Source organism: Myxocyprinus asiaticus, chromosome 9 (genome assembly GCF_019703515.2).
Source record: "Myxocyprinus asiaticus isolate MX2 ecotype Aquarium Trade chromosome 9, UBuf_Myxa_2, whole genome shotgun sequence".
Lineage (NCBI taxonomy): Eukaryota > Metazoa > Chordata > Actinopteri > Cypriniformes > Catostomidae > Myxocyprinus > Myxocyprinus asiaticus.
In genome coordinates this window covers 18595343-18619958 of record NC_059352.1, presented here as the reverse complement: position 1 = coordinate 18619958, position 24616 = coordinate 18595343, and the positions used below count along the sequence as shown (strand labels likewise).

The 24616-nt window shown below is 39.0% G+C and overlaps 2 protein-coding genes across 4 annotated transcripts in view; one reads left to right on the top strand and one right to left on the bottom strand.

The window, feature by feature from the left end:
* cyfip1 (cytoplasmic FMR1 interacting protein 1) overlaps positions 1–24616 on the top strand; it is an 84702-nt gene that overhangs the window by 8239 nt on the left and 51847 nt on the right. For 2 of the 3 annotated variants that reach the window (XM_051705922.1, XM_051705923.1), the window contains exons 2-15: positions 4994–5114; positions 5258–5347; positions 11880–11957; positions 12115–12216; positions 12319–12500; positions 15408–15504; positions 16864–16992; positions 17368–17472; positions 17607–17698; positions 18518–18635; positions 21175–21297; positions 22886–23011; positions 23569–23735; positions 24446–24593. In XM_051705922.1, the coding sequence (XP_051561882.1) occupies positions 4998–5114; positions 5258–5347; positions 11880–11957; positions 12115–12216; positions 12319–12500; positions 15408–15504; positions 16864–16992; positions 17368–17472; positions 17607–17698; positions 18518–18635; positions 21175–21297; positions 22886–23011; positions 23569–23735; positions 24446–24593 (1674 nt within the window). In that variant the 5' untranslated portion in view covers positions 4994–4997. Of the gene's footprint in view, positions 1–4993; positions 5115–5257; positions 5348–11879; positions 11958–12114; positions 12217–12318; positions 12501–15407; positions 15505–16863; positions 16993–17367; positions 17473–17606; positions 17699–18517; positions 18636–21174; positions 21298–22885; positions 23012–23568; positions 23736–24445; positions 24594–24616 lie in introns of those variants that run through there. The other variant, XM_051705925.1, reaches the window with a different exon arrangement.
* Positions 1–24616, bottom strand: part of LOC127445710 (fibronectin type III domain-containing protein 9-like) — a 123671-nt gene that overhangs the window by 81156 nt on the left and 17899 nt on the right. The window lies entirely within an intron of this gene.

The following is a 24616-nucleotide window of genomic DNA, read 5'->3' as shown; positions in this document are numbered from 1 at the left end:
GATGGGGAGAAATGATAATTATTATTATTATTATTTATTTAAAGTGCACACACTTTTAAGCTACTGTTGGCTTTTTTAACTACAGTATTTATGGTTTTATGAGATCCTGATGGTAAATGTAAGTTGCTTTTGTAATGGTTTTGTTTTTTAATGGCAAATAACTGCATTTATTTGATAGTGTTAGGCCTTAAGGTAAGTTGTCATTTTTATTGAATGCATTTAAATGATAAAATTATCGAATGCTCTTATTATTTGAATGCTCTTAAAATTTATTTAGAATAGAATGAGACTGTTCAGAATGGAATACTAGCATACTATTGACTAGTGCCCGACCGATATATTGGAAGTTAATGTGTAAACATGTATTCACCAAACTGTTTTGTTCAGGATTCACAGTTTGGTACCCCCTTCAACCGAACAATTCCTGTCATGTCATTTATAAAATGTAATATTTAGAAGTCTGGTTTTCCACCGTTGAAAGTTTCCCCTGAACATCTATAACAGAATACAGTGTAACACCGCTGCTGCTGTTTATCTCTTGTCTTGGCAGTATTAATATAGTCAGCATTTGACTGATACTAAACAGTACTGATGTTTATTTAGCTATTTATTTTTATTTATTCTTTATTTTAATGGTCAGCATTTGACTGATACTAAACAGTACTGATGTTTATTTAGCTATTTGTTTTATTTTTATTTATTCTTTATTTTCTCAGTGTTCATCTCTAGAATTTGTATAATAATAATGTCAAATATTCTTAGATAAATATATTGAAGAAAGCAGCCTTCTGAGTACCTATGAGCATAGTCATATCAGGATGGTCATTTATGATCATCATGATGGCGCCGCGGATGGCTGCTGCGGATGGCTGCCTCGGTGTGGAGCTCCTCAGTTCTTTTGTTGTTTTTGTTTGTTTGTCCTGTGTTTAGTAATCTTTTTAAAGTCACTTTTAACAGAGACAAACTGCTGAACATTCGACAGCATGTACCAGACAATCTTTTCTGGGTTTTCGAATATTCAGACGTTTTGTTAGACATTTTAGTTGGAGGCGCAGCTCTGCTGTTCAAGAGATGCAGGTGAGGGAGACGAGCCGGTGCGCTGGTTAAACTCAGTCGGCACGTATTTCGAACAGTGCTGCCGAGCATTCATCTTGCGAATCTCCGCTCTCTAACAAAACGGATGAACTACATCTCCTCACCCACAAAAACAAGGACTTTTCAACCTCTGCTGCCTTGTGCTTCACAGACACCTGGCTGAGTGAAGCCATTCCGGACAGCGCGTTACATCTGCCGGGCTTTCAGCTGTTCAGAGCGGATCGCATTACGGAGTTAACGGGGAAAGCGAGAGGCAGTGGAACATGCTTTTATATTAATGAAAGTTGTACAGATGTAACAACTTTAAAGAGGATGTGCTGTCCTAATTTGGAAGCGCTCTTTATTAACTGTAAGCCTTTCTACTCGCCGCGGGAGTTTTCCTCGTTTATTCTGGTGAATGTGTACATCGCGCCAAATGCATGTTTGAATGTGGCGCTGCAACAGCTAACTGATCAGATCACAGACATGGAACAACAATACCCGGATTCAGTTATTATTATTCTTGGGGATTTTAACAAAGAAAATCTCACACGTGAACTGCCCAAATACAAACAGCACATCACATGCCCCACCAGAGACAGGAACATACTGGATCATTGTTACACAACAATAAAGGATGCATATCGCTCTGTCCCTAGAGCAGCTTTGGGATTCTCTGATCACTGTCTGGTTCATCTTCCAACCTACAGGCAGAAATTAAAATCAACCAAGCAGTAGTAAGGACTGTAAAGAGATGGACCAATGAAGCAGAGCGGGAACTACAAGCCTGCTTCGATTACACGGATTGGAGTGTTTTTGAGGCTGCAGCCACAGACCTGGACGAGCTCACAGATACTGTTACATCATATATCAGTTTCTGTGAGGATATGTGCATTCCTACTTGGACTTATTTAAAGCTCAACAATGACAAACCGTGGTTTACAGCAGAGCTCGGGCAGCTTCGTCAGGCCAAAGAGGATGCTTACAGGGGTGGGGATAAAGTCTTGTACAATCAGGCCAGGAGCACACTGAACAGGGAAATCAGAGTGGCTAAAATAAGATACTCTGAGAAGCTGAAAAACAAGTTTTCAGCTAACGACCCTACATCAGTGTGGAGTGGCATGAAACAACTCACAAATTACAGGACTCCTACCCCCAAACCTGTAGGGAACCAACAATTGGCTGATGACCTGAATGTGTTCTACTGCAGATTTGAAAGGCCCAATCTCACACCCCACACCCACTCTGACCACACAAACACCAACACCTCCTGCATCCCCCCTCTTGCTGCTCAACCTGCACTTAAGATCTGTGAAGATGATGTGAGCCGCGTCTTTCGGAAACAAAAGACAAGGAAGGCTTCAGGCCCAGATGGCGTCTCACCAGCGTGTCTTCGATCCTGTGCTAACCAGCTGGCTTCCATCTTCACACAGATCTTCAATAGATCACTGGAGCAGTGTGAATTCCCATTCTGCTTCAAACGCTCAATCATTATTCCTGTCCCAAAGAAACCAAAAATCACAGGACTTAATGACTACAGACCTGTCGCCCTGACGTCTGTGGTCATGAAATCATTTGAGAGACTGGTGTTGGCCCACATGAAGAACATCACTGGACCCTTTCTAGATCCCCTTCAATTTGCTTATCGAGCAAACAGGTCTGTGGATGATGCAGTCAACATAGGATTGCGTCATGTCCTGCAACATCTGGACAGACCAGGGTCATATGCAAGGATCCTTTTTGTGGATTTCAGTTCAGCTTTCAACACCATCATCCCAGCTATACTCCAGAATAAATTACACCAACTCTCTGTTCCCATGTCTATCTGTCAGTGGATTACCAGCTTTCTGACGGACAGGCGGCAGCTTGTGAGACGGGAAACTCACTTCTAGCACCTGTACAATCAGCACTGGTGCCCCCCAGGGATGTGTGCTCTCCCCACTACTCTTCTCCCTCTACACCAATGACTGCAACGTCAAGGACCCCTCTGTCAAGCTCCTGAAGTTTGCAGACGACACCACTGTCATTGGCCTCATCCGAGATGATGATGAGTCTGCATACAGAAGGGAGGTTGAACAGCTGGCTGTCTGGTGCAGTCAAAACAACCTTGAGCTGAACACGCTCAAAACGGTGGAGATCATTGTGGACTTTAGGAGAAACACCCCAACACTGACCCCCCTCACCATTCTAAACAGCACTGTGGCAGCAGTGGAGTCATTCAGGTTCCTGGGCACTACCATCTCACAGGACCTGAAGTGGGAGACCCACATTGACTCCATTGTGAAAAAGGCCCAGAAGAGGTTGTACTTCCTTCACCAGCTGAGGAAATTCAACCTGCCACAGGTGCTGCTGATACAGTTTTACTCAGCAGTCATTGAGTCTGTCCTCTGCACTTCAATAACTGTCTGGTTTGGTTCAGCTATGAAATCAGACATCAGAAGACTACAAAGGACAATTCGGACTGCTGAGAGAATTACTGGTTGCCCCCTGCCCCCCCTTCAAGAACTATACACTTCCAGAGTGAGGAAAAAGGCTGGAAAAATCACTCTGGACCCCACTCACCCTGCCCATTACCTTTTTGAACTGTTGCCTTCTGGCCGACACTTCAGAGCTATGAGCACCAGAACCGTCAGGCACAGGAACAGTTTTTTCCCTCAGGCTATCCATCTCATGAACAGTTAAATTGCCCCATTGAGCAATAACTATGTGCAATACACAGTTTAGTCTTTCTTATATTTATCCAACACATCCAACCTCTTCTGCCATTTCATTCCTTTGAAGAAAAACAAAAAACATTTGCACTGTACATAACAGATTTGTATTTGCACTGTACATAACAGATAACAGATTGTAATTGATTTGCACTACCCATGTGTATGTATGTATGTGTGTGTCTGTACGTATGTGTATGTTTTTATTTTTTATTATTATCTATGTCTTGCTGCTGTTTTTGTATTGTTTTTGTATTGTTGTACACTGGAAGCTCCTGTCACCAAGACAGATTCCTGTTCAAGCATGTGTAAGCATACTTGGCAATAAAGCTGATTCTGATTCTGATATCAGTGCAAAATCGGTGAAAAATCCACATAGAAAAGGTCTGTTTTCGTTCCAGCTCAAAAATTAAATATATCGGCCACCATATCGGTAATCGGTGAATGTTCACTCTCTAAAATCGGTATCGGGCTCAAAAATCCCATATCGGTCGGGCTGTACTATTGACTGCAAACTGTGTAATGCCTGCTGTTTATTTAGAAAGTATTTAAAACAGTATGCAACATGCAGCCATATTGTTTGAAACGGCAGCACACTACATAGCAATCTCATTACGATGCATTCAGCGAGTGGTGTCCAGTTGTCATCTCAGAAATGAAAATGGTTATTTTGAGTTTTTATACCAACTTTAAAATTTCTTAGTGATTTAAGAAACATCTGGCAGTCGAGTAAAAATTAATAAAGATATTTAAAATCACAGTTCATATTTTTTCAAGCATTCATTGTCAAGTTAAGCATTGCATTGTGATATTGACCTTATTCACAGCAATGCCAACTTTGTTGTTTGATGGGATCTTTCCAAGACAATTCTGAAAACCTGACTTGTGTACAATTAGATGTGTTTAGTAGCTTTATACAGTGCATGCCATTAAAGAGACATAAGTCTATTCCTCACAGCCTAGTGTTCATTCCAATCAAAAATCAAATATGTCACTTCTTTGAATAAGGGCTATATAGTATTCTTTGCTGCATGCTCTGTTGTATACTGCACACTTTGTAGTATACAAAAATGTAGTAGGTCATCTGGATATTCAGTGCATGTTGCAAATGTATTTTCAAGTAGTATGTGATTCCAAACTTTGCCAAAGTGTGGCTTTGTTCGTGTCTCGCATATATTTCATGATCTTTGTTTTCTCACCTGCTCTAGATTCATGGCGTCTACAGTGACTCTTGAAGATGCTCTGTCCAATGTGGACCTGCTGGAGGAACTGCCACTCCCAGATCAGCAGCCCTGCATTGAATCTCTGCCCTCCTCCCTCATTTACCAGGTAGCAGCTGACCCCAGATCAGCTCTTTGAACTCAAACCCATAATACATGCTCAACCCATGTCTTTCTATTGCTGTGTACCTAAAGGACTGCTAATATAACTCCCAATATGTCCAACATACTTTATCATTTTGTCACCCTCAGCCCAACTTCAACACCAACTTTGAGGACCGCAATGCCTTTGTGACAGGCATTGCCCGTTACATCGAGCAGGCCACCATCCACTCCAACATGGTAAGACCTACTGGTCATCTCCACGCTAGTTTACATGTCACTCATGGCTCAGTCTCAGCTGTGCAAGGGTGAATTACTCTTTAGGGATGTGGGAGACTAGTCGACTATACGGTTCTGATGCTGCTAGTCGACACTAGAATTACTAGTCAGTTAATATTTTCCGCCATTAAACTGATCATCATTTTTACACATTTACATTTGGCTTTATATTTTTACAGAGGCTGCGCTTAAATTACTGTCATATTAATGTTACATATTTAAAATAGAATTAATAATACAAATATTATTTTTAAAAGTTTATATCTGTAGCAGATACAAAGTTTCATTTCACCTCAGGCTGCGCGTGCTGCTTCCCTCTCTCACTCGTGGTGAGTGCAGGAAAATGTCCTCTCGCTAGACAAGCAAACTCAGCAAAGTAGTTATGAAATCACTATGGTGGTGGCGCAGGAATCGGATTTCCAAACGTTTGAAAGTCCCTATAGATGTTTTTACATTTGAGTCTTCTTTACATCTGTGCATACTTGTATGTTATTTTTCTGCTGTGCAGACTTTTTCAAGCACAGGATAGCAGCCTCAGGTAAGTCAAATCCCGTCTTTCACCGGACCATGTCGACGTGTTAATTTTGCTCATCAAAATATTTATGCTTTTGAGTAAGTAGCCTAGAAAGTTTATTTTCAATGATGTGCCGACTGTTTAACGGGTTAAACTATCTTTTATTCTGTGTGCACGTCATGTTTAGAATACATTAGGTTTATTGTAGGCTACACCACAGGCCTATTTTTTTCATCCTATGGCTACTTTTTTTAACATCGTAGCTGTTGTTCTTTACCGAACAGCTGTCATATTAGATGTCAGAGAGTGAGAGCAAGACAAAGAGACCCAAGAGCAGAGGAACAGTTCAAAGGATTTATTAACAATAAATGATGACTTTAACTGTGCTGATGAAGACTGGAGATCCAGGCACCGGCTGCATTTGGGGGAAGGAGTTTTGGGGATGAGTGCGCGCCGTAGCTGCACAATGGGTAGATCCATGAAAAGTGTGTTTGTAGACGAGTGCGTGTGTTGTAGAAGTCAGGAGCAGATTCGTAGGAATCCTCCGTAGAAGCGTAGTGAGGTGCAGAGAACAACGGCCAGCAGATTGGAATGCAGTTGCTTTCCCGACACGCGGACAGAGACGAGGAATCCTCCATTGAAGATTCGTGAGCACAGAGAACAAGCGTACAGCAAGCTGGAAGGTAACCACACTCCCGACACATGGGCAGAGACGGGCAACCAAACAGATACACGAAACAGGACCAACTAGGCAGAGAGAGTGAGGTAAGTTACTTCACATCAAACAACAATCTAGTAAGGATACTGAGAACACAGAGGGTTTAAGTAGGGAGTGAATTAGAGGAGAACCGGGTATTGCTAGCACACTAATTAGTGGCATGATCAGTGTTCCCCTGGCAACAATCAATGTTCCCATGAAAACACTGATCATGCATGCGAGATGTGAGGGAGAGAAAATAACAAAACACACAGAATAAACCGACAAATTCACCGGAGCCGTGACATTAGATCAATGGCTAATGCACAACTGCACGTTGTGAAATACGCACAACTTTTCAGCACTTTTTTTTTTCTCTCTCATAGATTTGGTTTACCTGTTAATTATTTTCAGCAATGTCCTGACTGTTTTAATATGTTAAGTAACTTTTACATTGTGAATTCCATTTAGAACAGGCTTTTAATGGTTGTTCCATTGATCCTGCGCTATTCATTCAATTGTTTTCACATAGTTGTTTGGCTCCTTTTTAAATCATAATGAAAACAGAAATCACCCAAATGGCCCTGATCAAAAGTTTACATACCCTTAAATGTTTGGCCTTGTTACAGACACACAATGTGACACACACAGGTTTAAATGGCAATTAAAGGTTAATTTCCCACACCTGTGGCTTTTTAAATTGCAATTAGTGTCTGTGTATAAATGATCAATGAGTTTGTTAGCTCTCACGTGGATGCACTGAGCAGGCTAGATACTGAGCCATGGGGAGCAGAAAAGAACCGTCAAAAGACCTGCGTAACAATGTAACGGAACTTTATAAAGATGGAAAAGGATATAAAAAGATATCCAAAGCCTTGAAAATGCCAGTCAGTACTGTTCAGTCGCTTATTAAGAAGTGGAAAATTCGGGGATCTCTTGATACCAGGTCAGGGAGACCAAGAAAGATTTCAGCCACAACTGCCAGAAGAATTGTTCAGGATACAAAGAAAAACCCACAGGTAACCTCAGGAGAAATACAGGCTGCTCTGGAAAAAGACGGTGTGGTTGTTTCAAGGAGCACAATACGACGATACTTGAACAAAAATGAGCCGCATGGTCGAGTTGCCAGAAAAAAGCCTTTACTGCGCCAATGCCACAAAAAAGCCCGGTTACACGCCTCACAGCTTCTGGCACACTGTAATTTGGCGTGATGAGACCAAAATAGAGCTTTATGGTCACAACCATAAGCTCTATGTTTGGAGAGGGGTCAACAAGGCCTATAGTGAAAAGAATACCATCCCCACTGTGAAGCGTGGTGGTGGCTCACTAATGTTTTGGGGGTGTGTGAGCTCTAAAGGCATGGGGAATCTTGTGAAAATCGATGGCAAGATGAATGCAGCATGTTCTCAGTAAATACTGGCAGACAATTTGCATGCTTCTGCACGAAAGCTGCACATGGGACGCTCTTGGACTTTCCAGCACAACAATGACCCTAAGCACAAAGCCAAGTTGACCCTCCAGTGGTTACAGCAGAAAAAGGTGAAGGTTCTGGAGTGGCCATCACAGTCTCCCGACCTTAATATCATCGAGCCACTCTGGGAAGATCTCAAACGTGCGGTTCATGCAAGACGACCAAAGACTTTGCATGACCTGGATGCATTTTGCCAAGACGAATGGGCAGCTATACCACCTGCAAGAATTTGGGGCCTCATAGACAACTATTACAAAAGACTGCACGCTGTCATTGATGCTAAAGGGGGCAATACACAGTATTAAGAACTAAGGGTATGCAGACTTTTGAACAGGGGTCATTTCATTTTTTTCTTTGTTGCCATGTTTTGTTTTATGATTGTGCCATTCTGTTATAACCTACAGTTGAATATGAATCCCATAAGAAATAAAAGAAATGTGTTTAGCCTGCTCACTCATGTTTTCTTTAAAAATGGTACATTTAGTACCAATTCTCAAAGAGTATGCAAACTTTTGAGCACAACTGTATAATGTACAGTGATCATAATGCAAGGCAAGCACATTGCAGATAAATGCCCCTTTTCAGTGAAATTCAGCTTCAGAACATCAGTGAAATTAGTCGTTTAGCACATCCCTACCACTCTTCCTCCCCACAGAATAGACCGGACCTTTCTGTTTATGCAAGATTAGATCCCTGTGATGGTATCCATACAAACAGGTGGGGTGAAACGCTCCACCTCCTCAAGCTGCTCTTCTTTAATTCACTGAGTTGAGTCTAAACCTCAGCTCCATCACAGCTCTGAAAACCTGACCTGTGCTGAACAACTGACCAAACCAGTCCATCATGCCTTCTGGAAGCCCCGCTAATGGTTTTAAAAAGGCGCATTAAAGGCCTTCATTGTCCTCGTTCACAGTGCAGATTTGAAGAGCCTGGTGAAGCGGAGTGGGCTGCAATGAATGGAGCTGTATTGAATGTGAACCGCTGTGTGCTCTATTAGTGAGAGGTAATAGCTGTCAGGGAGGGTTTGGCATCAGTGAGGAATTAGAGTGTGTGGAAGTGGTGCAGTGCCACACACACAATCAGGGCACAGTGTGTCTGTGAGAGAATGAAAGGATTTTTTTGGCCTTTCTTTATACTAGAGGGGAGCTTTTCTTTTCCAAAGTTTCTTTTTTTATCATTGTTAGTGGGTTAATCTGTTCTTTGGGAATGCATTCAGTATGTGATGAGGGTGTATTGTGGACTTAATGTGAGTATACTGTAGGGCTGTCAACAGTGCTGAAAACTAAATTTGAATTTTTCACTGAAATATTACCAAAATTTGAATTTATATTCAAATTTTAAAGACATTATTTCAGGTAGGGGGAAAAATCTACAAGACATCTGATGTTTTCAATCTACTTTGTCTCCTACGTCCACAAGAGGATGCAAAGAAACAATATAAACCAACCACCACCTTGTTCAGGATTCCTGAGGATCCTTAACAAATCTTGAAATGTTTTTTTATTTTTTATTTTTTTATTTAAGGTAATAAAAAGTCTTGAATAACTAATATGGTCTAAAAACTATAATTTAAATAGGTCTTAAATTTGAGGACAGAAAGACAGGAATTGCAATTTAGCTTAATGTGATTTTTAAAATGCAAAATGCTGCGTTTTAATTAAATACATAGTCTGCATGTGCTGCGCGCTTCAAAGTGCACATTAACCAAGTACATGGTGGGCTCTTGATTCGGTGTTTCTAACGATTTCAGAGCGGTTCACAATTAGTATGTACTGCACATTTATTACAAGCGATTGTTGATGATCTGCTATTGATGAATTACTGCTCAGTTTTGTTATACGGTGTGACAGTGTTTACTTTATAGTGATGATACTGTAATAAGCTGCAAATGATTGATTGTAAGAGTGAATATTTGATTTCCCTTATCTGTTTAGTTAGCAGCTGGAAGCAGACATTTAAAAAAATAAGAGTCTTCTGTGTATTTTGGGCTAGTTTATAGTTAAATGTCCCTCGTTATGCATCAAATATTTTATTTCTAGTAATTATTGGGATTTTGGTTGCATAGTTAGCTATCTGAATCTGGTATTTTAGTCAGTTTGGACCCTTGTAGTGTCTGTCTAGGCTGCCCCGTCATAGAAAGGAAAGATTAAGAAAATGTTTTAACACATTCAATGTTTCAATTTTAAACACTTATCGGCTGATAAATCAATTCTCTCCTTTCTTCAAACACCTTATTATCACATCAGCAAGATCCAATATCAGTCGACCTGTAATTCATATGCATTGATATATTGGTACAAAAACCAAGTTTAATATGATATATGATTAAATATAAATTTTTAATAAACTCATGTAAAAACTGCAAATGGAAAACATCTCTGAGTATTTTAAACTTGCAGATACCCTGTTAAACTCTGATAAGCAGTGTTAAGGTTTTGTTGAATGTGCCCCAGACTGTTCAAGTAGAAGAATCTGTTTATTTTGAGTTTGTGTGGAGTTGTTCTGGTATCGACATATGGTATTCATTTTATTTGTTCAAGTCTTGAAAAAAAGGTCTTAAGTCATACATTTGATTTTAAAAAGTGTGCAGTAACCCTGTTGTTTTAGCTTTTGTTTATGGCAAAAAAACATAAAAGTAAAACGAAAAAGTTAACGCTTCAATAGATGTTTCTGTGTTAACTTAGTGTTGCATACTAGCCTATACTGGTGCCATAGCACTACCACAGACTCAAGCTTCTTAATACCGGCAGTACCTCAGCGTTTTTCGTTAAATCCAGTTGTATGTATGTACCTAATGCTTATGCGGCAAGACGCTGATAAGAGCTAGGCATAGTCAAGACACAACCGCCAAAGACCTCCACCTTAGGGGCAGTTCACTCCGAATGCGTCTGTCTTTTTCTATGTAAGCTTGCGCTAGACAGACTTCTTTGACTGTTGCGCCATTTCTCGCTGTTTTTTCAGCTTCTCGTGCAGAAGCGAAGCATTTTTTTAGACACTGCATCAATTTAAAAGGAAATTCAGCCTTTAAAACATGTCTAGAGACATCCGCATCCTGATCTATTCATTGCGCTGCATCTGTTTTAGCCCAATAATGTGATCAGTCTTAACAGCCTGAAGTCATCGTCAGTGCTTGGCACACATCTAAAATTCGAATGCTCATTTAACATTCTATTGTGCATTTTTATTCTAAATTCGACAAATATTTGAATTTTTCATTTTAATTTGACAGTCTTAGTATACTATCAAGTGTAAAGCGTCAAAGTCTGAGACTTAAAGCGAAAATGTTTCTTTTTGCATTCTTTTCATTACAACTTACTGTATATAATTTGTAAGAAGTTAAATTGAAAAATTAACATGGGTTTCAGTATTTGGTATTCCCCCCTTTTGCTGTAATGATAGCATGCCCTTTGCAAGTTCTCGAAATCTGATGATCCAATCTGACCTTTTTGTACGAAGTTAACATGATCACAAGTTTGCTTACATTTGATTAGTGAAGAAATACAGCAGAATTAATGTGTAAATGTAATAAATATTTCTTCATTTTACATAGTCACTTTTTTTTCTTTTTTATCCCAAAATTCTAAATACAGTACTAAATACAAAAACTTTTGTTTTTAAAAATGTATTAGTATATGTTGAAATTAACATTAACCAATATTAATAAATATTGTAAAAACATTGTTCATGTTAACTTATGTAGTTTAACTAATGCTAACAAATGGAACCTTATTGTAAAGTGTTACCAATACGTCTGTATGCATTCAGTTTCTCTAGTGTTATTTATTTTCATAAGCTCTTGCTGTTATTGCAGAATGAAATGTTAGAAGAAGGACAGGAGTATGCTACGATGCTGTATACGTGGAGGAGCTGTTCAAGAGCCATTCCTCAGGTATGCAAGTCACACCTCATGCCACAGACACGCCTGTTGTGCTCTAAAAGCTGTTACTTTTGCCTTTCGAGTTTCAAAAAGAGCATAGCCTGCTACAATATTATGCATTTCTAGTGGTCTTCTCTTTGATCTCTATCTACGTACTGTTTTCTCTCAGGTGAAATGTAACGAACAGCCCAACAGAGTGGAGATCTATGAGAAGACGGTGGAGGTGCTAGAGCCTGAAGTCACCAAACTGATGAACTTCATGTATTTTCAGGTAAAGCTTGTATCTGACACTATTTTCTGGATTTGAATAAATTATGTTGCCTGAGTCACTAAAGTGCTTATGTTCTCTTTCTTGTTTACTTCACTCTCTCAGCGGACAGCAATTGATCGTTTCTGTGGGGAAGTACGTCGTCTTTGTCATGCTGAGCGGAGGAAGGACTTTGTGTCTGAAGCTTATCTGCTCACTCTGGGGAAGTTCATCAACATGTTTGCAGTGCTGGATGAACTGAAGAACATGAAGTGCAGCGTCAAAAATGACCACTCAGCCTATAAGAGGTAACCACAGGCTTTCTCTGAGCTTCAGTTCTGCCTCTAGTCTCTTCGTTAATACATGCGGCCTCTAGATGGCAGTCAATCTATATCTGAATTCTTTTGGTCAGTAATGCAGCATAGATCCCATGGTCATGGTAAACCTGAGTTTAAGAATTTTGTTTTCCAGACCTGGAAAAGTCATGGAAATTAATAAAATCTCAAAAGCAATGGACATTTCTATAGTGAATGTATCTTTTTCTAGTTTTTCTCTGCTCTAAAATATTTACATATGAGAGATAGATATGAGAGAGTAAAATTTGCTCGCAAGCCATAGTAATGTCCACTTTGTCAGTGAATCGTCCTTTTAAGTCAGTTCTTTTCAATAAATTTGTCAAAACAGTTCACTAAATGATTAATTTGCAAATTGGTATGAATCAAAAGGATTTTTAAAAACCTGATTAAGTTAGCCCAGTGTTTTCCAGCTCCATTAGTGGTTTGGTGCTTTATTGGTTCCAATTGGGAAATAAGAGTAAATCTGCTCACTATATAAGACAAGATGTCAGCATTTCTGTGCCAACGGGTATTTTTTTGACAGTCATGGATGTCTTGATTTTTGTTTGGATAATATTGAATAAGAGAGGATATTGCATATGTATATTGAGATATGAGAATACACTGTGATTCAATTTGTCATTCAGTACACCCTGATTCATTACAGTAACAGGATCATTATAGCACAGTGTCACATGCATATATTTTGTCTCTTGCTGTCAAAGTCTGCATCCTTCTTTAAGCTAAAGACATGTTGTTATAGAATGTGCTTAGTAATGCAGTCGTGTTATTTTAGCTTCAGACTCATTATCTCTCCCGTTATCACTAGGAATGCAAGAATCCACAGTGTCAATATAAAATGTGAAAATGGAACAGAGAAACTGCACAGAACTCTAAAGAGAGTGGGCTCATTTTACCCTTGCTTCTCTTTCAAAGTGCGTGTGTATATGTGTCAGTGTGTCTGCGTCGATTTAAGTTTATTTTCAGTGTGCCCACCTGCTGAACACACTGTTTGAAATGTCAAATTTGCCATCCACCCATGCAGTTTTCCACACGTTGCAGTCCACTCACTCTCTCTCTCTCTCTCTCTCTCTCTCTCTCTCTCTCTCTGTCTCTGTCATTCATTTTGTTTAGTTATGTATTTCTTTCTCTTTTTGACCTGGAAAACTTTTGTTTCTTCATCATATTGATCCACACACTTGAACTGGCCTCATTACTTTTTGTCCTCATTAAATTACTGCCTCAGTCTCTCTTCTCTTACATTTGAAGTCAGACGTTTACATACACCTTAGCCAAATACATTTAAATTCAGTTTTGTTTAGTCCTGACATTTAGTCATAGAAAACATTGCTTGTCTTAGTTCAGTTAGGATCACTACTTTATTTTAAGAATGTTAAATGTCAGGATAATAGTAGAGAGAATTATTTATTTCAGCTTTTCTTTCTTTCATCACATTCCTTCCCAGTGGGTAAGAAGTTTACATACACTTTGTTATTTGGTTGCATTGCCTTTAAATGGTTTAACTTGGGTCAAATGTTTTGGGTAGCCTTCCACAAGCTTCTCACAATAAGTTGCTGGAATTGCCCATTCCTCCTGATAGAACTGGTGTTACTGAGTCAGGTGTGTAGGCCTCCTTGATCGCACATGCTTTTTCAGTTCTGCCCACAAAGTCGGATTGAGGTCAGGGCCTTGTGATGGCCATTCCAATACCTTGACTTTGTTGTCCTTAAGCCATTTTGCCACAACTTTGGAGGTATACTTGGGGTCATTGTCCATTTGGAAGACCCATTTGTGACCTAGATTTAACTTCCTGGCTGACGTCTTGAGATGTTGCTTCAATATATCCACATCATTTTCCTTCCTCATGATGCCATCTATTTTGTGAAGTGCACCAGTCCCTCCTGCAGCAAAGCACTCCAACAACATGATGCTGCCACCTCCATGCTTCACGGTTGGGATGGCGTTCTTCAGCTTGCAAGCCTCACCCTTTTTCCTCCAAACATAACAGTGGTCATTATGGCCATTTTGTTTCATCAGACCAGAGGACATTTCTCCAAAAAGTAAGATCTTTGTCCCCATGTGCACTTGCAAACTGTAGTCTAGCTTTTTTGTGGCAGTTTTGTAGCAGTGGCTTCTTCCTTGCTGAGCAGCCTTTCAGGTTATCTCAATATAGGACTCGTTTTACCGTGGATATAGATGCTTGTCTACCTGTTTCCTCCCGCATCTTCACAAGGTCCTTTGCTGTTAATTTGTTAATTTGCACTTTTCGCACCAAACTACATTCATCTCTAGGAGACAGAATGCGTCTCCTTCCTGAGCGGTATGATGGCTGCGTGGTTTTTATACTCGCGTACTATTGTTTGTACAGATGAACGTGGTACCTTCAGGCATTTGGAAATTGCTCCCAAAGATGAACCAGATTTGTGGAGGTCAACAATTTTGAAATTGTTGGCTGATTTCTTTTGATTTTCCCATGATGTCAAACCAAGAGGCACTGAGTTTGAAGGTAGGCCTTAAAATACATCCACAGGTACACCTCCAATTCAGTGCATCTCCTTTCAGAAGCTAATTGTCTAAAGGCTTGGCATCATTTTCTGGAATTTTCCAAGCTGCTTAAAGGCACAGTTAACTTAGTGTATGTAAACATCTGACCCACTGGAATTGTGATATAGTCAATTAAAAGTGAAACAATCTGTCTGTAAACAATTATTGGAAAAATGACTTATGTCATGCACAAAGTAGATGTCCTAAACGACTTGCCAAAACTATAGTTTGCTGAAATAAAATCTGTGGAGTGGTTAAAAATGAGTTTTAATGACTTCAATCTATGTGAATGTAAACTTTTGACTTCAACTGTATATCTTCATCTCTGTCTATCAGAGCTGCCCAGTTCCTGAGGAAAATGTCAGAACCGTCCTCCATTCAGGAATCTCAAAACTTATCCATGTTCCTGGCCAACCACAATAAGATCACTCAGGTACCACCACATCTTATGTGAAATAATTAAAGATGCACATAGTCATTTTTTACTCAGTAAAAAAGTTTTGCCCCCAAGAAATCCATAGTACTTTTGAACATGTTTTTAATTGGTGTCACTCACTACTACTCGCTTAGAATTTTAAGCTGTCTCTACACTATCTTGATTTTTACAATGATTTTCAGGTGTTAGCTTCATAAACATAATCACCAGCCAGGCAGAGGGAGACAGAGCGTCCATTAGCACTTCTCAGCGAGAGGTGTTAATTACTTGACCATCGGCACTCCCTGCTGAGTTAATGGCTTCAAGCACTGAAAAAACACATCTGTTTTATTTGAAAAAATAATTCTGTCAATGAGAAGAACTGACAAGATGACAAGCTGATCGGAATTTAAATTTTTTTATCACACTCAGCTGCATATCACCAAAGCTGATTAAAATCCATAGTGATTCTGTCATCCTGCAGAAATAATGCAAAAGCAACTATTGACAGATAAAAATAACCTTGACGGACATTTTACAGTTTTGGTGCATTTTAAAATATAACCATGTGAAAGCCAGTCGAACCATGAAGAAAATGAAACATTGTAACTATTTTTGCCCCTGTTTCGGAACAATCAAGCAAACTACAGGTCTGAAAATGCCCCAAATCACTCTTTTGCAATTGCAGTTTTACTCATGTTGTTATTTTGGGCGAGTGCCACTTGACAAGAATCAGAGAGAGATAGTTGTGGTGAGTCGTTATGTGTGTCACCCCTCCACCGTTTTTAATCATTAAGTGTGTCATACCTCTGACTGAAGAGAGTGAGATCTCAGCAAAACAGTCTGCATGTGTGACACACTCGGCCAAAACTAGTTGTTTTGGGTCTGCTAGTGTAGAGCCAGCTTTAGCAATCCGACTGTTATGGGAAACATTTGAATCGGGAATAAATTTATCACCCACCCACAAATACACCTGCCAATAGTTAATTGAAAAGGTTTTGCTTTTGTGGGATGCTGCATCCATGCCACAATGTGTCAATATGAAGTCAAAAACCACTTTCATATTGGCCAGGAAAACATAAACAAAAAATTACTTGAGTGCACCTTTAATACAGAGAAAATGTACTGGATATAATCAAGTACAGATGAACAGATTTCAGTTCACAGTATTAGAAGAAAACAGGAGTGCTGATAATAATTTGTAATGGTAATGAAAGCATATTTGCATTTTATGCTGCTTTCACCATTTTAGGTAGTCTAAAACTCACTAAATTGACTCAGAGTCCCTGCAAACAGCTGCATAATAAATACAAATACGAACCTCAGTGCTTCAGACATGTAGAGTGCTATTAATATCGACTGGTGTCTCTGTTTCAGTCCCTTCAGCAGCAGCTTGAGGTGATTAATGGATATGACGAGCTACTGGCAGACATTGTTAACCTGTGTGTGGACTACTACGAAAACAAGATGTACCTCACCCCGAGCGAGAAACACATGCTACTCAAAGTAAGCATGAACACATTTAACATGCTGTCCTCTACTGTTTAGAAAAACTGACAATTGCTGTGAAGTTTAAATTTATGGATTTTATGTACATATATTTTTTCATTTACAGTTTTAAAAAGTTTAAGTATTTGTATTTACATGAACATAAATGTACCAAAATATGTACCATGGTAGTAACATGTTTTTTTTTTTTTTGGACGTACCATAGTCATACCATTGTCATTTCATGGTAATAACAAGTACCTCAGTGTACTTTGTAAATGATGGTATATTAATATGCGACAGTTCCGTTTTTTTAGTTGAGGGAGAGGATCTGTTCATAAAGGAATCTTCAGATCTGGACATGATATGGTTTTATGTGGCTATGTCTTGTAGGTGATGGGCTTTGGTCTCTATCTGATGGATGGAACCAACAGTAACATCTACAAACTGGATGCCAAGAAGAGAATCAACCTCACCAAGATTGACAAGTTTTTCAAGGTGCTTGTGTGTGTTCACGTTTGAAGATGTAAATGGTGATCTCTGACACCTGAAGAAAACAAAAGGGATTTTTTTGCTCATCCATCTTTACTGCAATGTTAATGCTATTCGACATTCTGCTCTGCATTCTACAGCAATTGCAGGTAGTACCTCTGTTTGGTGACATGCAGATTGAACTGGCCCGCTACATCAAAACCAGTGCTCACTATGAGGAAAACAAGTCCAGGTGAGTGCTCTATCCTCTTGAGACCCAAGCGTGACTGCTGTGTGAATTTTATTTATTTATTTATTTATTTTTTTCATTCCCCTTTTTGATTTGTAAAATTTTTTTTTTTTGACTAAATAGTTTTCTAAAAATCGATGTGGGCTTAGTGGGACTTTAAATAATACCAAGCTATTGAAAGTAAGATTTTGTTTATTATGTTTCCAGGACTGTTGGTTATTCATGTTTGAGATGTTACAGACACAACATCAGAAATTAGCATAATTAATTCTGATTCAAAGTAATGTCCAGCATCATCCAATCACTGCCAACCATGTTAAAATAAAAGTTTGCATAAAAATTCTGAATCTATGTACTGATTACCATTGTCCCATGTCTGCCAAACATGTTGAGTGGTCCAAACATCATCTGCAGCCTAAAACTGAACTTTTGACCAGATGTTAGGAGTGAATGCACTTGGCTGCATAGGAAAGCTAAAGGCTCCCTAATTAGAGAGTGACTTAACCTCGCTGTCTGTCTGCACTGGTCTCAGAACAGTTTGAAATGCACCTTATTTTCATCCTAACTCTGTATACAGCCTCTGAAAGCAACATTTCCCTGCTTTTGGATGCATCCATTGATTCTTAGTGTGAGTGCACAGTGAATGTAGGATATTTTAAGGAAAATTAACCTAAAGTCCACGTACATGGTCGTTGCGTTTAACAACATTTGTCACATCAAGTCAGGTTGTGACCTTAAATGGAAACACTTTAGCTGCAGATTAATTTTAGCTTATTTTAATTAATACTAAACTCTTTGATTCCCTCCCTCTCCATCCTCTAGGTGGTCATGCACATCTGCAGGCAGTAGCCCACAGTATAATATCTGCGAGCAGATGATTCAAATCCGTGAAGACCACATGCGCTTCATTTCTGAGCTGGCTCGCTACAGCAACAATGAGGTGAATGAACACCCCCCATCCCACTAAAACCAAACAAAAAACTTTTTTTTCACTGATCAAACCAGTTATGCTGGCATCTCACTAGGACATTTTTAAATCGTTAACTTCATTCACATAGTCGTTGGAGAATCCAAGGTAGTCGCCGCCATTGTCCTGCTGATCCAAATTTTGTCCTTGGCAAACACAAGGCCACATATGAATAATGCTGGTTGTTATCAACGGTGATTGTATAACCCACTCTGTAAAAAAAGAATTGAGCAAACTTTAAAAAATCAAGCCATTCTGATGCAGTAAGATTTTTGAGTTTTCTCAACAACTGTCTTAATAGTTGTCTTCAACAATGCTTTGTTTAATCAGTGTGAATTTTTTGTTCACTAAATGCAGACATTCCTGTTGAGAGAACTACTCATTTCTTGTTCAGCCAACTATCAATTCGCAATGCGAGAACTTTCATTTTGTCACCGTATCAATTATTTTTACATGAAGTTGACTGCTATCTTTGCCTCTGAAGAGAGTTATGTCTTGCAAGGCAGTATGTACAATTGATTTAACATGAACCTCAACCCTAAACACACAAACCTCAATAATGGTGCCAATCAACAAACCTTATTAAGTCAAAAGGTGAGCTCCTAACATCACCACACAACAACTGACAGTGGTAAAAAAACAAAAAAAACAATAACAGCATAGTCAATAAACAGCAAAAAATAAGCGTATAAAACTAACTGGATAATTTATTCATATTACAATGCATGCTGGGTGCAAATCAGCGAAAATGTTCATTCAGACAACATTGTTAGGCTAGCTGGGACAACATTTGGTGGAATACTGTTGGTCTAATATGAAATGCATTTTTATTTTTATTTATATTTTTCCTTGGGTTCACTTCATCTTAAATGACTAATGCAATAAAGCAGAGGAAAAGCAGTCTGTGTTTATTGAATTTTGAATTGAATTCTTATTGTCACTGAAGCTGTGCATTGATACATGCTTTTACAATCACATTCACAGGGTGAAGATGCACCACAAATTTATGTTCATGTGTTTCACCTCTTCTTGTTTCATGAAAAGTCTGAGCTCTGAGGCAGCCATTAAATCTGTCACCCCACTACCATTCATAATCTGTGTGTGTGGCCGATCTCCAAAAGAAGACTAAAAGAAGATTTAAGCTAAAACAGTCTGTTGGTGTGACACCCCGACCACAATCAAGCTGTTACGTGTCGGCTAGCCTTGACTTTTTTCCTTATGGTGAATCTAATTTTCTTCAGCTTAATAGTTGACAATTAAAGTTAATGAGGCTCACCATATTGGAAGCTGTGAAACTAAGTCTCTTCCACAATACACTAATGGTTGGAATCGTACAGCTTCATGAGAATAAGATACCACAATGGCTGCGTGGCTCTTGCTGAGCTCATTTTTGCTCACATGAGCGCATTTGTATAAATGCAGGAATATTCATTCATGTTAGGAGTGCGAACAGCTCTTGCTTTATACAAGATTCCCTTTTCCACAAATGATTGGTTTCATGGCTCAATCTCAGCAACTGCTAGCTCGCTGTTAGTCAGAACAACCCGGGTCGGAATTCACAGGGATGAATATGGAAATGTGAGGGGAGGTGGGTGTCCTGGGATTGAATTAAGATGTGGAAACTAATGAAAATGCATTGTCAGCCAGAGGATAACTGAGCGCCGCTATCTGTGATGGCAGCAGGGTGACGAGGAGAAGGAAGGGGGGGAGAAATTTGTTTTCATTGCGCATCACTGGTTGTCAGATGTCAGGGGTTTTGACAGTGCTTGTGTCTTGTGCTGTCTTGAACTGCTGCAAGCAGAAGTGCAGATCAGAGGCCAGGCCATATAAGGGCAAGGGTGGCACTTGTCCACTCAGAGTGATGGCTGGCCCACCCAACCATAGTTGTCAGAATACAATAGTTTGGAAATAAAAAAATAAAAAAACACACACACAAAAAAACAACAAATCAAGGTAAAACTTTACAATAAGGTTCTATTTGTTAACATTAGTTATCGTGTTGGATATAGCATTAGGTATAGCATTTTCCAAAATCTTTCGACATATTTTTTAACATATACTGTGCATTTTCTGTTTTCAAATGTTATTTTATTTTATTTTTTTGGTGAATTTTGAGTAAATATTGTGTAAAATAAGTGTTTTATTTAAATGTGTGCATATCGTATTTGCTATTATTAAATTGCATCACTATATCAACCATTGACCACCCTGCTCTTAAGAAATCGTATTGGCATCGGCCATTAAAACACCCATGTCTACCGACCCCTATTGAAATTAGATTACCTCTCACTGGCTTGCGCAGGCTTTGTGGTTCATGCAACGCTATCCAGTGGGTCAGGTTGTGTAGATACTCTAGTGGTCTTGATTTTTGTCATTAGCTTGTTTGAAGAAGACATTTCAATGGTTCATTTATTTGTTCTCTAATTGTAGTTGTTATATTAGATGAAATATTGTTTTGCTTAGTGTTTTGACTTTGTCTAACTTGCTTTCTCTGGCATTCCTATGTTCTCAGGTGGTGACGGGTTCAGGGCGTCAGGATGCTCAAAAGACGGACTCTGAGTACAGGAAATTGTTTGATCTGGCTTTGCAGGGCCTGCAGCTGCTTTCTCAGTGGAGTGCTCAGGTCATGGAAGTGGTAAGTGCATCTGTCACACCAAGATTTATATATGTGACCACCAGTGAGTTAAACGTAAAGGGATATTTCACCCCCAAAATGAAAATTCAAACGTCATTTACTCACTCTCATGTCGTTCTAAACCCGTATGACTTTCTTTCCGCTGTGGAACATGATGCTGCTGTTTTTCCATGCAGTGAAAGTAGAGCTGGGCACTATATCAAATACTCACAATATTATTGTGATGAGTTTGCTGGCAATTTAAAATTAAGCAGTAGTGTGAATATCGCAACGATTGGCTAAGATTTTTTTGGACAAGTATCTCCTGAAGAGTGTGTCAATCATTTCATGATTTTTCAGGGCTACAAAATTATTAAATAACATCAAAATCTCAGCATTGTCATTAAGTCAATGAAAGCATGGTCTTTGTGAACAGGTGACGCGCTGTTCTGTGTGAGCGTGGGGAGATCATTATGTGCTCTTTTAAGCGGTCTCGGGGTAGTTTGTGTGCATTGTGAAAGTGAAGAGCTGCAGGTCAACACATACACGCAGTTTCAAACATTTGTAGCCGTTACAAGTTATTATATTAATATTAAAAAGGGGACACGGTATCACAGAAAAGGAGTTCACAGCAGAAAATAAAAATAATTAGACTATAAATTAAAAACAGCTCCAGGTGAAGGTGAAGTAAATATAACAGCACTTTTAGCTTTCCACCAAAATAAAAGCTCCAGATGAAGTAAATAATATATTACTATTGTACAATACAAATACAATCCTCATAATAATAATAATTCATTGTTATATTGTATCATAATAAAATTCAACTGATAATCCCACTAGTCGTCCATCCATACACATGTTGAGTCGTCGTGCTCACTGGAAAGTTACTTTGAGTCTGGTCTGCATCGCATCATGATCTCTACATTATCCTATCGATCTCAACTGTCCTGTTTGTTAATCGTACAAAAAGCCCATAAATTAAAAAAGGTACATCACAGTTATAATTACTAGTTGTAAAATAATAATGCAGCTCTTTAAATATACTGCATCTTTGCTTTTGCATCTTGTCTTTACAGAAGTGTCGCACTCTCTGAAGACTTGTGTATATATATATATATAAATATATTTTTCTCAACACCACCCACCCACCCATTCAAGAAAAAAGCTTGAACGTTATTTATTAAGTAGACAGGGCCCCTCAGTCTCCTAGTGGGTGTTCCTTCATACCTCAACAATGCCAGCTGGTTTCACCTTTCATTAGAATGATTCATTTTACTTTAATGGACGGATTTAGCAACACTTATACACTTCAACTGTTTTCTTGGAACATGCATTAAGGCTAGAATTAAAATGTTTCATACTGTTGGGCATAGAAAAATGGTTGCCTTGGAGACAGATTGAAACCAGTCAGGTTCTTGCCAAATAACAAAAATGAATTTGATCTTTGTAGCTAATTAGGTTTTTGGAAATGATTGGCGATGGATCATGAAATTTGTGTAAATCTGGTTGTTGGCTGGTTGTTTGATTTTAAAGCATCTTTGAATGCCACATATATTGCAAATTTAATATTGTGTGGAAATATTATGGGATATTTTTCTTTTTACAGTATTCCTGGAAATTGGTGCACCCCACTGACAAATACTCCAACAAAGATTGCCCCGACAATGCCGAGGAGTATGAACGTGCCACCAGATACAACTACACCAGTGAGGAGAAGTTTGCATTGGTGGAGGTTAGTACTCCAAATGTCCAAAGCTCTGCTATACAGCGAAGAGCTGCTTTAATGCCACTGTGAGATGCAACATGCTGTTTGATCTTTATTGCTTATAACTTAGCCTATTCACAGCAAGTATGAATTTTCTGCACAGTCAATGCGTCATAATGAACTCCACATGACACAAGTCTGAAATTGAAAGATTGTACTGCAATAATCTATCTTTTAATTATTCAGAGGCAAGATCAATGCTCTTCCAGGCTTGGAAGAATCATAGACATTTACAAAATCTTTAAATGTCATTGAAATGTATTTTGTGAAAATACATTTTTCTAATTATATTCAGCTATAATTTTGAGTGCCTTCTCAAAAAAGAAAAAAAAAAAATCAGAATAATTCATTCAATTATCTGAACCATTTACTGAGAATGACAAACATTTGGTATTTGGACTAGGTGTCAATACTTCTGATGTGAAAATTGATTGTCCTGAAGGTGACGTGAGGACACAAGCAGCATTATTGTTCTAGTGCTAAGTCTGAATGTACTTTTGTCTGTTTTTTTTTTTTTTTTTCAGGTCATTGCCATGATCAAGGGCCTGCAGGTGCTGATGGGCCGAATGGAGAGTGTGTTCAACCATGCCATCCGTCACACCATCTACTCTGCCCTGCAGGACTTTGCCCAGGTCACACTCAGAGAACCGCTACGCCAGGCCGTCAAGAAGAAGAAGAATGTCATCCAGAGGTATGACAAAGCACCACAACTGTTATACATCTTTATTAAATGCCAGTTTAAGTAATTTTACACTGAAAGCAATCTAATGACTTGTGGTCGCTGAATTGCTGTACTGTTGGTCACTGATAGGCATTCCTACTTGATAACATTATCCAAATGTATCAGGAGTTGGGGCATGATGTTAAACTCTGCTTAACTTGGCTGCATCAGTATTAGCTGTCTCTCATTGAAAATTAATAGCTTCCGATTGCTTTGTCGCTGCAAACTGCTTTCAGTGTGAACTCTCCTTTAGAAGACATTAGTAACAGGTTCTGGGAAAAAAGTTAATAGTTTTAATGGGACAGGTCACCCAAAAAAATCTGTAAATACAAATGCTGTAAATTCTGTCATCATTTACTCACCCTTATGTTGCTCCAAACTTGTATGGCTTTTTCCGTTGATTTAAGATGTTAGCCTCAGTAGCAGAATGTTAGCCTCAGTCACCATTCATTTTCATTACATATTTTTTCATGCAGTGAAAGTAAATGATGACTGAGGGTGAAATTCTGCATAACATCTACTTTTACTTTCCATGGCAGAAAGTAAGTCATACTGTACATGTTTGGAACAACATGAGGGTGAGTAAATGATTTCATCTTTAATATATAATAAGCAATAACTTTTGGTATATTGTCAATGTGGTCATATGTCTGTTTAGAGTAACAGTAATGTTGTTGCAGTGTACTCCAGGCCATCCGTAAGACCATCTGTGACTGGGAGACGGGCAGAGAGCCACATAATGACCCGGCGCTGCGGGGCGAGAAGGACCCTAAAGGAGGATTTGATATAAAAGTTCCTCGTCGTGCTGTTGGACCCTCTAGCACTCAAGTATGGCTTCCCTTTGCAGACAC